This window comes from Rattus norvegicus, chromosome 8 (assembly GCF_036323735.1).
Source record: "Rattus norvegicus strain BN/NHsdMcwi chromosome 8, GRCr8, whole genome shotgun sequence".
Classification (NCBI taxonomy): domain Eukaryota; kingdom Metazoa; phylum Chordata; class Mammalia; order Rodentia; family Muridae; genus Rattus; species Rattus norvegicus.
Window position 1 is genome coordinate 132693842 of NC_086026.1, and position 15994 is coordinate 132709835.

The window sequence follows — 15994 nt, forward strand, 5'->3', positions numbered from 1 at the left end:
TCTTTTGTTGAAGAACATTATTCCTTTAGAAATGAGCCCATGCTCTCCTTGCCTACCACAGAAGAAAATCTTTCACAGCTTTTCTGTCTTGGCTATTCTGATGGCTATTATTGGTAGTCAAACGGACAAAATCTGGAATTAACTAAAATCCAAAAAGTTGGTACCATGTGGAATTATTCTAAACTATAGCATTTGAAGTGGGAAAATCCTTCCTTAATCTTTATCTCTTGAGTTGCTAAGATCTAGCTTTAAACTAGGCTTCTGGTGACATATATATATATATATATATATATATATATATATATATATATATATGATGGTAGCTCTTTTTCTTTGTCTGCTTTTTCTATCTGACTAACAAGTTCTTTTTCTTTTTCTTTCTTTCTTTCTTCCTTTCTTTCTTTTTTCTTTTTCTTTTTCTTTCTTTCTTTCTTTTTTCTTTTTCTTTTTCTTTCTTTCTTTCTTTTTTCTTTTTCTTTTTCTTTCTTTCTTTCTTTTTTCTTTTTCTTTTTCTTTCTTTCTTTCTTTTTTCTTTTTCTTTTTTTCTTCTTTTTTCTGGCATTAGAGCCTACATCTTCAGAATTCTGGTATGTGCTGAGACATCCAGCAACGTGAACTGAACCACTACTGGATTCTTACGTTTCCACTGGCAGACAGCCATCGATGTCTGGGTGGCCCAGAGCTGCTGAGACATTGTAATAAACCCATTCTCTACATAGAGATTCATTTTGTCGGGTCTGTTCATCCAAAGAACCTTTACTAATACACCTGTTTTTCATTTTGGTTTTGTTTTGGTTTTGAATCTTCTCACTCAGGAAGATATGCTGGCTAATAATACTGCTCAACAGTGTCATCTGTTTCCTGCTTTTCTTCTGTCATTCGCATACCTACCAGGTGAGAAGTAGCTGCAGTTTATCTAAAGTCACAAAACAAAACTCGTTTTAATTGTTAATATTCTGGGAACCCTTCCACTTGTGGGACAAATTGACAACTCCACTGCAAATTCAGTAAAGAACTCTGCAAGCTATCTATCCTGATTCCAGGAGGAAGAAGTGCCAGGTATACTCCTACATTGCTACTTGGTGAATTCAGCTTCACTGTCCCTAAGAGAAGGAGCTGGCAGCTGAGCTACGGGGGGCTGAAGTGGTGGGTCCTCCCCCGGGACTAGGCGGGAAGACAGTCGGGTAGGCTATTGGAAGGCAGGCACAAGTGCTAGAGTATGCAGCCTCTGTAGATCTGCAAAAGTTTTGGCCATGGACAAGAAACCTGGGCGGGAAAACTTTATCCTGTGTTCCTTTAAGACACAAAAACCCTAAGGGAGGTGTTCGTGTCACTCAGGACTCACTGACCAATCAGAGCTCCAGGCGGCTCTGCCAGTAAGCCCACAAGGAGGGTTCTTCCGGATGCCATGTTGCGAGTTCCCTGTAGCTGAGAGGTCTTGAATGGTTCTGTGTGATGTGCTCTGAGCCCTGCTGCTGGGTGCTGTGAGGCGCGCACAGGCAAGCTCCCGAAGTTGCGACATGGTGAGCACAGAGTCACTCACTGCCCACAAAAGAGAGAAGCAGGCAGCCGAGCCTCGAAAGCTGAAATAGTGAGCCCTCCCGGAGGCTGGGTCAGAAAACAGCGGGTAGGCTACTGGAGGACAGGCACAAGTGCTACACTGTGCGCACAGCGTCACTGCACTGCGCACAGCGGGGAAGAGCAGACAGCTGAGCTGAAGCGGGTGGTAAGCAGCCTCCAGATGCAGCACCCGTGAGAGCCTTTGTGGTCCCAGACACTCCCTGAACCCAGTGGTGTCCTCTGAATAACTTCGCCGTGGGAGTTTTATCTATGCAAAGCATTTAGAACAGGAACTTGCATATAGAAACATCATTGTCAGAATACCAAACTTAGTCTCAGTTTCTCTAGTGTCTTCTACAAGTTCTGCCCTTACCATTTAACATTTTGATGTAAGATACATTTGGAATTAACTTTGGAGGTTGTAAAAGGCATCTCATGTGTTGGGTAGCACTGCAATATTATGCTGTGATGTAGAAAAATAGAATTGATGATTAAAGGATTTGCCAATCCTTAGGAAATAGTGACACAAACTGGGATTTAGCTGAGAGAACTGCCTCTAAAACACCCACCCTACAGAAGAGTCATATGCTTACCAGGCATAGTTTATTCACCAGGATTGTCCAGATGTTTGGCTCCAAACCATAACAAAGGAGACAGCTCTGATTTACAATCAACCACTAGGCCCATCCTCATATCAAAGGGCAGGCCTCTAACAAGCTTTTAGAGGGGGCATGACAGGGTCACAACCAACATTAAGGCCTGGTGTGCCATAAAGGTCCTGTTTGCTATTGAGAAAAACATAGTTTTGCGACATGGGCCAGACTACACCTGGTGACAACCGTTTGAAACAGAAAACATTGTCCTGTTGAGGGCTGGCCAGATTAAGCAAGTCTTTCCCTGAGGCACCTCATGTATGGAGAAGGAACATAGCTCTTTCTAAACCCAGGAAGGCCTATATCTTGTCAGCTCCCCTAAGCCCCAGTGTACTGAGAATAAAATAGAGCTCCTTCCCTAAATCCAGGGATAAGCTTGGGAGAGCTGGTAATGGTCTAGGGCCAGGCCTTTGGTGAGGGGTTGCTTGAGATCCTCAGAACCCAACTCTTACCACCACATGGGCCTGTGGCTAGACTTCTGGTCTCCGGTCCATAAAGATTTATTTATTTATTTTATGTATATGAGTACACTGTAGCTGTCTCCAGACACACCAGACGGGGGCATCAGATCTCATTACAGATGGTTGTGAGCCACCATCTGGTTGCTGGGATTTGAACTCAGTACCTCTGGAAGAGCAGTCAATGTTCTTAACCGGGGAGCTATATTTACTCCAGCCCCAGTCCATATTTAAATTGGTCAAAATATAACCTAGGGCCTGAATCTAAAAAAAAAAAAAAAAATAAGGATGACAGCAAATGTGGAATACACAATCTGTTCTCAGCTGTCTGAGCATTCGCCAGCACTGCATGCTGTCACTGAAGAGATTTTCCTTAATCTTTCAGCTGTGTGTTGAGCAATTTCTCCTTGGGAAGGCATATTAATTCTAGAACAGCTGGATCTTCAGCCTTTTAGAAAAATGTTTCTGAGACAAGCTATGTTGATTCAGGTCGCCTTGATTCCAGTGTGTTGCTTCCTAGGGCAATGATCTTGCTTTCCACTTAATGAAAATTCCTAAATTCTTTAAAGGGCTGTACCACACCAGTGTTTGAAAATTATTCAATTGAGTCAAGGAATGAACTGTCCATTTCAGTAACAGGAGCAGGATTTACATATGGAGTATGGCATCTGCCTTTTGACCAGAAGAAACAGTTTACTGTGTACACTTCAGAGTGAAACTGGGTAGGCAGTAGCTAGATCGCAGACTAAAGTTTAAGAGAGTCTGCTGCAAGGATCACCATTATGAAGGACCTATTTGTTTTTCCAGTTATATTTATTACCTTTTAAATTTCATTTTCTTTATGTATTTATGTGCTAATCTCTTATTTGTTTGTATTCTCCAATGCTTCTCAGTCATTAAGAATTTCATTCTTTTACTCAGGTCTTTCATATTTGTTTCTGTTTAGATCAACAACTCCTGTAGCTGAACCTTTCCTCATGCTGTGTAGTTAAGGTTTATTTTGAACACTTAATCCTACCTCTGCTGCCCAGGGCCTAGACAGATGACGATGCAACTCCTTTCAGGCTGAGTGCTGACTGGTCAGTGTGAAGGAGAAGACACCAGTGAATAAGTGTACTTTAACCCCCAGATTTTGGGGGGTAAGTACAAATGAAAAGGGACCTATATAAGAACTAAGTTCACTGACCACTTTTTAAAAATATTTTTAAATTTTATTTTTCTTGAATATTTTATGTATTTACATTTCAAATGTTATCCCCTACCCCCCTTCCATACTCTCCACCCTCCCCCAGCTTCTATGAGGATGCTCCCACTCCCACCCACCTACTCCAACCTCAACGCCCGGGCATTACCCTACATTTCGGAAAGGAGCCTTCACAGGACCAAGGGCTTTTCCTCCTATTGATGCTGGACAATGCCATCCTCTGCTACATATGCGGCTGGAGCCATGGGTCCCTCCATGTGTACTCACTGGTTGGTGGTTTAGTCCCTGGGAGCTCTAGGGTTCTGGTTGGTTGATATTGTTCTTCCTCTGGAGTTGCAAACCCCCTCAGCTCTTTCAGTTTTTTCTCTTAACTCTTCCATTGAGATCCCCTTGTTCAGTCCAGTGGTTAGCTGCAATCATCCTCATCTGTATCAGTAGGGCTCTGACAGAGCCTCTCAGGAGACACCCATATCTGGTTCCTGTGAGTAAACACTTCTTGGCATTAGCAGTAGTGACTGGGTTTGGTGGCTGCATATAGGAGGAATCCCCAGAACACTTCTTTAGGTGCTTTTGCCATTTGATATTCCTCAGTTGAATTTTTTCTTTGGCTCTGTACCCCATTTTTAATGGGATTATTTGGTTCTCTGGAATCTAACTTCTTCAGTTTTTTGTATATATTAGATATTAGCCCTCTATCAGATGTAAGATTAGTGAAGACCTTTTACCAATCTGTTGGTTGTTGTTTTATCCTATCGACAGTGTCCTATGCCTTACAGAAGCTTTGAAATTTTATGAGGTTCCATTTCTCTTGTGTTGATCTTAGAGCATAAGACATTGGTGTTCTCTTCAGGAAATTTTCTCCTGTGCCTATGTGTTCTAGGCTCTTCCCCCACTTTCTCTCCTATTAGTTTCAGTGTATCTAGTTTTATATGGAGGTCTTTGATCCACTTGGATTTGAGCTTTGAAAATGAAGATAAGAATGGGTTGATTTTCATTCTTCTATATGCTGACCTCCAGTTGAACCAGCACCATTTGTTGAAAATGCTGTCTTTTTTCCACTGGATGCTTTTAACTCCTTTATCAAAAATCAAGTGACCGTAGGTGTGTAGGTTCATTTCTCAGTCTTCAATTCTATTCCAGTGATCTACCTGTCTGTATCTGTGCCAATACCATACAGTTTTTATCACTGTTGCTCTGTAATATTGCTTGAAGTCAGGGATGGTGATTTCCCCAGAAGTTCTTTTATTATTGAGTATAGTTTTCGATAACCTGGGTTTTTTTGTTATTCCAAATGAATATGCAAATTGCTCTTTCTAACTCTATGATGAATGTAGTTGGAATGTTGATGGGGATTGCATTGAATCTGTAGATTGCTTTTGGCAAAATGGCCATTTTTATTATATTAATCCTGCCAATCCATGAGCATGGGAGATCTTTCCATCTTCTGAGATCTTCTTCAATTTCTTTCATCAGAGACTTGAAGTTCTTGCATACAGATCGTTCACTTACTTGATTAGAGTCACACCAAGGTATTTTATATTATTTGTGGCTATTGTGAAGGGTGTCATTTCCCTAATTTCTTTCTAAGCATATTTATCCTTTGAGTAGAGGAAGGCTACTGATTTGTTTGAGTTAATTTTATATTAAGTCACTTTACTGAAGTTGTTTTTCAGCAATGGGCATTCTCTGGCAGAATTTTTGGGATCCCTTAAGTATACTATCATATCATCTGCAAATAGTTGTATTTTGATTTCTTCCTTTCCGACTTGTATTCCTTTGACCTCTTTTTGTTGTCTACTTGCTCCAGATAGGACTTCAAGTATGATATTGACTAGGTAAGGAGAGAGTGGGCAGTCTTGTGTAGTCCCTGATTTTAGTGGCATTGCTTCAAGTTTATTTCCATTTAGTTTGATGTTGGTAGTGGTTTGCTGTATATGGCTTTACTGTGCTTGGTATGGGCCTTGACTTCCTGACCTTTCCAAGACTTTTAACATGAAGGGGTGTTGGATTTTATCAAATGCTTTCTCAGCATCTAATGAAATAATTCTGTGGTTTTTTTTCCTTTGAGTTTGTTTATATATTGGATTATGTTGATGAATTTCCATATTTTGAAACATTCCTGCGTCCCTGGGAAGAAGCCTACTTGATCGTGGTAAATGATTGTTTTGATGTGTTCTTGGATTCGGTTTGTGAGAATTTTTTTGAGTATTTTTGCATCAAACTTCATAAGGGAAATTGGTCTGAAGGTCACTTTCTTTGTAAGGTCTTTGTGTGATTTAGGTATAAGTGTAGTTGTGGCTTCAAAGAATGAATTAGGAAGTATTCTTTCTGTTTCCATTTTGTGGAATAGTGTGAAGAGTATGCACTAAACCCATCTGGTCCTGAGCTGCTTTTGGTTGGGAGATTTTAATGACTGCTTCTATTTCTTTAGGAGTTATGGCACTGTTTATATGGTTTATCTGATTTTGATTTAACATTGGTACCTGGTACCTGTCTTGAAAATTGTCCATTTCATCCAGATTTTCTAGTTTTGTAAGTATAGGCTTTGGTAATAGTATCTGGCAATTTTTTTGAATTTCCTCAGTTTCTGTTGTTTCCGTTTCCCTTTTCATTTCTGATTTTGTTAATTTGGATACTGTCTCTGTGCCCTCTGTTTAGTCTGGCTAAGGGTTTATCTATCTTGTTGATTTTCTCAAAGAACCAGCTCCTGTTTTTGTTGATTCTTTATATAGTCTTTTTTTGTTTGTTTGTTTATTCTTGGTTGACTTCAGCCCTAAATTTGATTGTTTTGTTCTAGAGCCTGCAAATGTGCTGTCAAGTTGCTAGTGTATGCTTTCTCCAGTTTCCTTTTATAGGCCCTCTGAGCTATGAGTTTTCCTCTTAGCACTGCTTTCATTGTGTCTCATAAGTTTGAGTTGTGCCTTCATTTTCATTAAATTCTAAAAAGTGTTCAATTTCTTTATTTTTTTCCTTTAGCAAGTTGTCATTGAGTAGAATGTTGTTCAGCTTCCATGTGTATGTGGGCTTTCTGTTGTTTTTGTTGTATTTGAAGATCAGCCTTAGCCTGTGGTGATCTGATAGAATGCATGGGATTATTTCAATCTTCTTGTATCTGTTGAGGCCTATTATGTGACCAATTATATGGTCAATTTTGGAGAAAGTACCATGAAGAAGAAGGTATATTCTTTTGTTTTAGGATAAAATGTTTTATCTGTTAAATCCATTTGGTTTATAACTTCTGTTAGTTTCACTGTGTCTCTGTTTAGTTTCTGTGTCCTTGATCTGTCTATTGATGAAGGTGGGGCATTGAAGTCTCCCACTATTATTGTGTGAGGTGCAATGTGTGCTTTGAGCTTTAGTAAAGTTTCTTTTAGGAATATGGGTGCCTTTGCATTTGGAGCATAGATGTTCAGAATTAAGAATTCATCTTGGTAGATTTTTTTCTTTGATGAGTATAAAGTGTCCTTCCTTATCTATTTCAATAACTTTTGATTAAAAGTATATTTTATTCAATATTAGAGTGGCTTCTCCAACTTGTTTCTTGGGATCATTTACTTGGAAAATATTTTTCCAACCTTTTACTCTGAGGAAGTTTCCATCTCTGTCACTGAGGTGTGTTTCCCGTATGCAGCAAAATGCTGGGTCATGTTTAGTATTAAGTTAATCAGTCTATGTTTTTATTGGGGAATTGAGTCCATTGGTGTTAAAAGATATTAAGGAATAGTGATTGTTACTTCCTGTTATTTTTGTTGTTAGAGGTAGAACTATATTTGTCTAGTTCTCTTCTTTTGGACTTCTTAAAAGAAGATTACTTCCTTGCTTTTTCTAGGATGTAATTTCTCTCCTTGTATTGGACTTTTCCACCCATTATCCTTTGTAGAGCTGGATTTATGGAAAGATATTGTTTAAATTTTGTCATGAGATATCTTGGTTTCTCCATCTATGTTAGCTGAGAGTTTTGCTGGATACAGTAGCCTGTGCTGGCATTTGTGTTCTCTTAGGGTCTGTATGACATCTGCCCAGGATCTTCTGGCTTTCATAGACTCTGTTGAGAAGTCTGGTGTGATTCTGATAGGTCTGCCTTTATATGTTACTTGACCTTTTTCCCTTACTGCTTTTAATATTCTTTCTTTGTTTTGTGCATTTGATGTTTTGACTATTATGTGACAGGAGGACTTCCTTTTCTGGTCCAATCTATTTAGACTTCTGTAGGCTTCCTATATGTTTATCTCTTTCTTTAGGTTGGGGAAGTTTTCTTCTATAATTTTGTTGAAGATGTTTACTTGCCCTTTAAGTTGGAAATCTTTACTCTCTTCAATACCCATTTTCTTTAGGTTTGGTCTTCTCATTGTGTCCTGGATTTCCTGGATGTTTTTGGTTAGGAGGATGGTTTTTGCATTTTGCCTTTTCTTTGATTATTGTGTCAGTGTTTTTTGTGGTATCTTCTGCACCCAAAATTCTCTTTTCTATGTCTTGTATTATGTTGGTGATGCTTGCATCTATGACTCCTGATCTCTTTCCTAGGTTTTCTATCTCCAGGGTTGTCTCCCTTTGTGATTTCTTTATTGTTTCTATATCCATTTTTAGATCCTGGATGGTTTTGTTCAATTCCTTTGCCTGTTTGGTTGTGTTTTCCTGTAAATCTTTGAGGGATTTTCGTGTTTCCTCTTTAAGAGCTTCTACCTGCCTACCTGTGTTGTCTTGTATGTCTTTAAGGGAGTTGTTTATGTCCTTCCTAATGTCCTCTATCATCATCATGAGATGTGATTTTAAATCTGAATCTTACTTTTCTGGTGTGATAGGGTATCCAGGACTTGTTGTAGTAGGAGAACTGGGTTCTGGTGATGCCAAGTAGCCTTGGTTTCTGTTGCTTATGTTCTTGTGCTTGCCTCTCGCCATCTGGTTATCTCTAATGCTACCTTCCCTTGCTGTCTCTACTGGAGCCTCTTCCTCCTGTGATCCTCGTTGTGTCAGAACTCCTCGGAGTCCAGCTGTCTCTGTGATCCTGAGATCCTGGGTGTGTCAGAGCTCCTGGGAGTCAAGCTTTCTCAGGATGTTACTGGAGTGGGTGGGGAGCCAGAGCTCTGGGTTTGCTCTGGGCACAGGTGCAAACTAAATGGAACATATGCCTCTGGCTGGGCATGGGTTTGTGTTTTCCTGTTTCTTGTGGGGATCCCAGTTTCCCTATGTGTTAGGAAAGATGTTGTGGCCTCAACTGTGATCTTGAGTGTTTCAGAGCTCCAGTGCTCCTGGTTGTGTCCAGTCTCCTTGGAGTCTAATTTCTACTGTGATCCTGTGATCCTGAGCTTTTCAGAGCACCTGGGAGTCGGGGTACCTCTGAGTGTTGTAAGAGTGGATGCAGATCCAGCACCCAAGGTCTACTCTCAGTCCAGTGGCTGGGCAGGGGTTCCTGCATCCCTGGATTCTGGGGGAACCCAGTTGCTCTGGGTGTTGGGGCAGACATGGCCTCTCCTGTCATCCTGGGGATTTCAAAGCACATGGAACTCCCTCTGGATGTTGTAGGCGTGGGTGTAGAGCCAGAAACTCAGGTCTGCTCCAGGTGCAGGTTCAAACTGTAATCCTTGGTGTGTTGGGGCAGATGTTGTGCCCTCTTCACCTCTGTTCCTGGGCATGTTAGAGTACTTGGGAGTGGAGCTTCCTTTGAGTGTTGTGGGACTGGGTATGGAGCCAGCACCCAAGGTCTGCTCAGGGCACTGGTTCAGGGCAAGCTAAATAGTTGTTGTTGTTTGTTTTAAGTTTTGTTTTTGTTTTGAAACCAAAGTTTCTCTATGTAGCCCTGGCTGTCCTGAAAGTAGACCAGGCAGACCTTAAAGTTAAAAATTCACCTGATTTTGGCTCCCCAGTGCTAAGATTAGATGTGGGACAACATCCCTGGCTTTTTGCTGCTGCTGCTTTTTGTTGTAGTTGTTGTTGTTTATATTATCAGATGGAATACAGGTTTTTGTCCATGTCAACATATGCTCTTGTGCTGATCTTTCATGTGTTGAATTTTGAAATTTGGCAGAGACTATAGTCTATTTCTCAGGATGGCATGTATTCATGACATTAATAGTACCTGTGCCTTCTGGGTCATTGAATTTCAGGTATGTTATATCTTTCCTACCTGTTGTGCTTGTTTTGAATTGTTTAAAATGAATATTAGTATTTTGCCTATATTCATGAAGTCCTTAGGACAAATCCTGCTCAGGGATCTGCCTCTCTGAGACATATCCATCATGGTTGTGCTAACTGGTGCGCCACACTCCGTGAGGCTAAAGCTGTTTGCCGTTGCTCTTCTTCCATGGACCTTGACAAAAGATGACCTCAGAATTCCCATACTTGGAATAATGGATAATTGTGAGCCCCTATGTGAGTACTGGCAATTGAGCTCAATTATTTACAAGACCAGCAAGTGCTGTTAACTCTCCTGCCCTACGTTGCTTATTTATGATCAGCATTTACATTGATAATATTTTCATTGGCTCATTTGTAACTGTTTAAACATGCATTCCCTTTTTGTAAAATCTTAATGTTACAATTTAAACTGGGACACTTCAGGTTTCTGGAAGATAAATGCAGAACCAGAGTGAATGTATAAACCTCACTAAAGACCTCTGAGTTCTTTCCATCTTTTTTGTTTGATTTTTGCAGGGGAGCCAGGATCTTAATATGTGTTTCTGTCTATCCTGCACAAACCAGGCATCCAACTCAATGAGATACACCTGCCCCTGCCTCCAGTGTGCTAGGATTAAAGCCATAAGCCAATATACCCAGATTGCCCATCATTTTTTGTAATTGTTAATTGTTCATACAGTATCTCTGATGTGTGCTTAGTATGATCCCTTTGCTTCCCTCTCCTCTCCTCTCCTTCTCTGTCTCTGTCTCTGTCTCTCTTTCTCTCTCTCTCTCTCTCTCTCTCTCTCTCTCTCTCTCTCTCTCTCTCTCTCTTTATGTCTGTTGGTTGGCATTTCTCCTGCAAGGCTATATCTTATTTAAAGCACACAGAAATTACAGGGTGAACCTCATTATATAGTTTATATAGTTTCCTTCTACAATGACTTCATAATTATATTAGAACTACTGTGTCAGGAAATAAGTCCGGGAAGCACCAGAATTATATGAATATATTGTCAATGAAGTATACATTTACAGTGTTGTCAGTGTCATGTTTTCTGTTGTACACATGTATGGGATATTTTAGAATACAATGACCTATGATGATGTGCATGTCAATTTCACTTGGGAAGAGTGGGCTTTGCTGAATCCTTCCCAGAAGAGTCTCTACAAAGATGTAATGCTGGAGACCTACAAGAACCTCACTGCTATAGGTAAGATAATGAATTTTCTTTGACTTTTTAAAACAAGGGAAGAAATGTTTCTTTGTTATTGATGATCTTCTGTGATTTCAATTGAGAATGAGGAAAAATGAGGTAAATAAATCAAGCATGGTTCTAATGTTCACTAAATATAGTAACTTAAAATTTCCCTAATTTCCAATAATATATACATATTCTGGTACTGCATTTTAGGCTACAATTGGGAAGACCATTATATTGAAGAAGAATTTCAAAGTTCTAGAAGATATGGAAGGTAATTTTCATGTGCAAGCTGATACAAATATGACTCTGAAGAAATTTTACTCTGCTCCAGAAGTTCTAAAAAAAAAAAGCCACCACGTATAAAGTATTTCTTTAAGTGTATCAATGATTATTATTCTCATAAATCCATGTACCTCAATGTCAAGTGTCTGATTTGTGTTTGAGAGGCACACTTCTAAGAAAGGAGACAAGGAACCAATGCCTTAACAGATATCCCCATTTGAATTGTAGTCCTATTAGAGCTATGCTATAGAACTGCCAATCTGTCTCACTTAAAATTGCAAAAAGTATACACTTTGAATAGGTGATAAATATATCTTCAAAATATTCTAATAAGTGAATAGTCCATAGTAAAGCTGATAGATATTACTTATATACTTGTACTAACATTGCTAAATATAGTGAGGGGGCAGTTTATGAGAGTCAAGAATGAGATACATTAACCGCTTGCTACATATCTGTGAGGAACAAAAATCAAATTGTGTGAATGCAATGTGGAAACCTTTATTTTGTTATTCTTTTCTTAGTGGGTATATATGTCACAATGGATACACACCATTGAGCTTAGGGATATTGAAAGAAGCAACGCACCTCTCTCTCCCAGAAAAAATTAGAAGATGTCTATTAGTCCCCACTTTGAGTATACTTTGTAAATGTGATGCAAGTTTGCAATTGGGAATAGATATGCTCACACTGCAGAAAATCTCTATGGATACTAGAAATATGGAAATTCTTCTGATTGTCCTGGTTCACTTTGCAAATATGGTATGATTCACACTACAGAAAAATTTATGAATTCGTCCAGTGTGGTAAATCTGAGTTCTAGCTCTCTTCAAATATGAGAAAAACTCTATATAGAAAAAGAATGCTATAAATGTGAGCCGTGCGATGAATGCTCTTACCAGCACAGGTATTGTCAAAGATGCATAAGAACCCATAATGAAGGAGGAAAACATGAATGTAAATAAAATCCTAGGATCTGATTCCTCTTTACCATTAGACCAAATTAAAATATTAATTCAGACAGATAAAAAATTCAATAGTATAATGAATGTAGTAAAGCTTTCACATGTGCCAATTATCTTCACAGGCATGAAACAGGTTATACTGGAGAGAAACCCTATGAATGTACTCATTATGGTACAGGCTTTGCAAGTCATGGTCATCTTCAAAGGCATAAAGGAACATACACTGGCGAGAAACCCTATGAATGTAAACAATGTGGTAAAGCCTTTGCATGGAACTGTCATCTCCAAATACATAAAAGAACACATACTGGAGAGAAACCTTATGAATGTGATCAATGTGGTACAGCTTTTGCAAGTCATGGTCATCTTCAAAGGCATAAAAGAACACATACTGGAGAAAAACCTTACGAATGTAATCAGTGTGGTAAAGCCTTTTCCCAACACAGTTCTCTACAAGTCCATAAAAGAACACACACTGGAGAGAAACCCTATGAATGTAACCAATGTGGTAAAGCCTATGCACGTCACAGCCATCTCCAAAGACACAAAAGAACACATACTGGAGAGAAACCTTACGAATGTAATCAGTGTGGTAAAGCCTTTGCTTATCACAATAGTCTCCAGTACCATACAAGAACACATACTGGAGAGAAATCTTATGAATGTAAGCAATGTGGTAAAGTCTTTGTGTGCCGTGATCATCTTCAAATACATAAAAGAACACATGCTGGACAGAAACGCTATGAATGTAAACAGTGTGGAAAAGTCTTTGCATTTCATAGTCATTTCCAAAGACATAAAAGACATATTGGAGAGAAACCTTATGAATGTAATCAGTGTGATAAAGCCTTTGCAAGCCACAATAATCTTCAAAAACATATAAAAAGACATACTGGAGAGAAATCTTATAAATGTAATCAGTGTGATAAAACCTATGCACATTATAGTCATCTCCAAACACATAAAAGAATTCATACTGGAGAGAAACCCTACAAATGTAATCAATGTGGTAAAGCCTTTTCCCAACACAGTTCTCTACAAGTCCATAAAAGAACACACACTGGAGAGAAACCCTATGAATGTAACCAATGTGGTAAATCCTATGCACGTCACAGTCATCTCCAAAGACACAAAAGAACACATACTGGAGAGAAACCCTATCAATGTAATCACTGTGGTAAAGCCTTTGCTTATTATAATAGTCTCCAGTATCATAAACGAGCACATACTAGAGAGAAATCTTACAAATGTAATCAGTGTGATAAAGCCTTTGCAAGTCATAGTAATCTTCAAAAACATATAAGACATACTGGAGATTATAAATGTAATCAGTGTGTTAAAACTTTTACACATCACAGTCATCTCCAAAGACATAAAAGAACACATACTGGAGAGAAACCCTATGAATGTAACCAATTTGGTAAAATAGTTGCACAACATAGTACTTTCCACAGCATAAAAAAAGCACATATGGGCTGGAGAGATGGTTCCGTGGTTAAGAGCACTGAGTGCTCTTCCAGAGGTCCTGAGTTCAATTCCCAGCTACCACATGGTGGCTCGCAACCATCTGTAATGGAATCTGAAGCCCTCTTCTGGTGTGCATGAAGACAGCTACAGTGTGTTCATATGTAATAAATAAATAAATATTTTTAAAGTACATTTTTGAGAGAAACTCTATAAATATACTGTAAGGTAAAACCTTTGCAGGTCAAAGTCATCTTCAGAGGCATAAAAGAATTCATACTGGAGAGAAACCTCATGAATATGTTTAATATGGTGAAGCCTTTGCACTTTTAAATTGTCTTCATCAACTTGAAAGTATTCATACTGCAGAGAAATTATATTAATGTAAGCAGTGTGGTAAAGCCTCTGTGTTATGGGTCCACTTAGATCCAACACAAGTTAAACTCCAGATCAATGCAAATGGCAAGAATTAATTGTAATCAAGCTGTTACTGATTAACTAGTGCTTTAGAACACATTCTGGAGTTGAATTGCAACCCATCTTACAGAGCTTTTAAGCTTGAAAAGTAAAAACATCTATGCCAAGTTACAACTACATTTTTCCACCAATCAGGATTTAGTGATAGTAGCTTTCCTTATGTGACTGAACCATGCCAATGGATACATCATATTCATTTATTCTTTTGTGGTTAGGAACCACATGTTTGGGGGAACAAAAGATGTTAATAAATGCTGTAGTTAGGAACTGTCATGTTTTAGAGAGTAGAAGCCATGGTTAGTTTGATGTGCTATGGATATGTGTATATTATTTGATGTTCATTGCTTCTTTATGTTCATATTAGTTACCATTTGATACTTCCTCTTGAAGTACTGCCTTCCAACGGAATTATCTCAAGATGGTAGATAATGTAACAGCAATGAGATTTATTAAATATTTTTCTGGGGTGTGTGTGTGTGTGTGTGTGTGTGTGTGTGTGTGTGTGTGTGTGTAATTTGATTATTGTTTTGTGGGCCATGATGGATAGATGGAGACTGGAAAACAACTTTCTACTTTGACCATCTTTCTATGGTGATAAAGGTCAGGTTGCCAGCTTTGCACACTACAGAAATTTCCCGCTGATCCATCTCACTGATGTTCAAAGAAGATTAGTTAAAACATTTCATTAGTAAAATATTGTCTTCTTTTCAGATTGTAAACATATTGTCATCTAAGGATCGAGAACAGGGTGACTTTAATAATAAATCATATTTGCAAATGAAAATGATGTATTGTTTTGTTTTTGTTTGTTTCGTTTTCTGGAATGTGTTAGTTCATTCTTAGGAGTGAACACTAATCACAAATGAATGCCAGAGAATTGTCTCACTGGGTAAAGTGGTTGCTGCTAACCTAATAACCTTAGTTCAATCTTGGGGAGACCCATAATTACTCCTACAGATTTTTCTTTCATTTCTATACTTGGGCTGTGGCATATGCACACTCATACACCAGCCCATACATAAATAATTTTTAAACCCCAAAAAGGGCCAATGAGGTTAATTGAACCAAATGACTTCCTGGGTTTTATTTCTAGATTTCACATAGGGAAAGTAGAAGATAGACACCAATAATTTGTCCTCTCACTGCCACATGAGCACAGTGGGACAGATGCATGCATACAAAAATAGTTCAAACATTTTTTAAAAGGAGAAATTAACAAAGCAACCAAAATAGCCAAATTGAGAATATATGAAAATTTGAACTTTAAATTATTATGGTAGAATTTCAAGAAGGATTACTACTCATCAAAACACTAATGGTTCCTTTTTAAATCTTAATTTAAGCTTTCATTCTCAGATTCAAAGTTAAGTCATTTCAAAAACCTATCTCACCTGGGTCTAGAGCTGCATCTCCATGATCCCAGCACCTGGGAGACAGTGGCAGGGAAATCTCCCTGAATTTCAGGCCAGCTTGGTCCACATGATGAATTCCAGATGGCCACAGCTATGTAGAAATATCCTGTCTCCAAAAATTCCAAAACAAAAGTATATCTCATATTTTGGAGATTTTCCTGATATAATCTAACCAGACTCTGACTGATTTCAGTAGTACC

General features: G+C 38.7%; 1 protein-coding gene across 5 annotated transcripts; it reads left to right on the forward strand.

Moving 5' to 3' along the window:
• Positions 1 to 368: 368 nt before the first annotated feature.
• 2010315B03Rikl (RIKEN cDNA 2010315B03 gene like) lies at positions 369 to 15166 on the forward strand. 5 transcript variants are annotated; one of them, XM_006244216.4, is made up of 4 exons: positions 369 to 10244; positions 11077 to 11203; positions 11405 to 11465; positions 12564 to 15166. In XM_006244216.4, the coding sequence occupies exons 2-4, from the start codon at positions 11083 to 11085 to the stop codon at positions 14044 to 14046; spliced, it is 1665 nt and encodes a 554-aa protein (XP_006244278.1). In that variant the 5' UTR covers positions 369 to 10244; positions 11077 to 11082; the 3' UTR covers positions 14047 to 15166. The 5 variants fall into 5 exon arrangements, with proteins under 5 accessions (XP_006244278.1, XP_006244276.1, XP_038938712.2 ...); XM_006244214.5 differs by having other exon boundaries at positions 369 to 1523; XM_039082784.2 differs by having other exon boundaries at positions 369 to 1523; positions 11123 to 11203.
• Positions 15167 to 15994: the final 828 nt, after the last annotated feature.